This window comes from Gavialis gangeticus, unplaced genomic scaffold (assembly GCF_001723915.1).
Source record: "Gavialis gangeticus isolate Ggan-Ray unplaced genomic scaffold, GavGan_comp1, whole genome shotgun sequence".
Lineage (NCBI taxonomy): Eukaryota > Metazoa > Chordata > Crocodylia > Gavialidae > Gavialis > Gavialis gangeticus.
The window spans coordinates 27,614,686-27,615,893 of NW_017729006.1; the positions used below are offsets into that span (position 1 = coordinate 27,614,686).

Sequence of the window (1,208 nt, forward strand, 5' to 3'; positions counted from 1 at the left end):
TACAGAACTAGTGGCTTCTGGCTGTGATCTCCTTCAGGGGTGGGGGCAGGGGTTCAATTAAAACAGTATTTTAAAACTTTTGGAAATGCTTGGAGGCTTGGGGCCTGGAAAAGTCCCCCTGCCTTTAACTGTGACCCAGTTAGAGAATCAGCAAAGCTGGACCAGTTGTGGGGAATGACTTTGAGCTATGATCTGCAGCAGAGGGGGAGGTGGAGAGGATCCTGTGTGTCTGCCTGCCTGTCTGTCACAGGGGTAGAGCCTCAGGCTCCTGCACTAATAAGGGCTTGACTTTGAGTCTCTTCCCAGATGCCTGATGCCTCAAATACACATTGGGGTGAGCTCTGATGAGCTTGGGGAGAGGAGCTGGTCTATCACAGTATTTTCATGCCCTGAATTGCCTTGGCAAGCTGCTTGCACAGGATCTAGCAGGAACACATCACCCCCCAGCCCCAACCCCAGCCCCAGCCTCACCGGCCAGACTTGGTGATGATCATCTCGGTGCCCAGCTCATGGAACTTGTCCCACAGCTCCTTGGTCTCGAGGCTGCAGGAGATCTTGGCCATCTCCTCACTGGGGATGATGGGGGTGGTGGGGATGAGAGGCTCCGTGCAGAGGGACGCTGGGCTGGTGCTGAAGTCCCCGTGGGGGTCCAAGCTGGACAGGTCACCCAGGGGCTGGGCACAGGAGGATTTCTCCACGAATTGTTCTGCGATGGGGAGAGAGACAGGGAGAATGAGGGAGGGATTCCTAAGCTGCCCCTAGGCGAAGACCCCTCCAGCCCTGGTGAGATCCCTGCTAAGCCAACACCCTCTCAAGGCCTTCAGTTGGATCCCAGACCCACACAGCACAGTTTCCGCAGATCAGGGATGATTTGCTCACCATCTGCTGGGTTTTTGGTTGTAGCTACTGGATACAGAAAATCATAGATTCAATATAGACATTGAATTTATGACACATTGCAACCTGTCTGACATTTGATTCACCAGGTGCCTGCCAGACTTGACCTTTTACACTTTCTTTCCCCAACCCTGCCTCCCCTCCCCTCCTTTTTTACCCTTTGTCTTCCTAATTTCCAGCTAAAGAAATCAGGACTCATGGTACTGGTGATATCTTTTATTAGACCAACTAGATTTTTGCACAAAAAAGAGGGGTTTTTTTCTGCAAAAATCCACTTGGTCTAATAAAAGATGTGATATCACCTCTACCCA

General features: G+C 51.5%; 1 protein-coding gene across 1 annotated transcript in view; it reads right to left on the minus strand.

Annotated features, from left to right (window-relative positions):
• The window catches only part of TBX20 (T-box 20), a 56,375-nt gene that overhangs the window by 44,297 nt on the left and 10,870 nt on the right, over positions 1-1,208 (minus strand). The window contains exon 2 of the mRNA XM_019509037.1: positions 472-706. Coding sequence (XP_019364582.1) covers positions 472-706 — 235 coding nt within the window. The remainder of the gene's footprint in view (positions 1-471; positions 707-1,208) is intronic.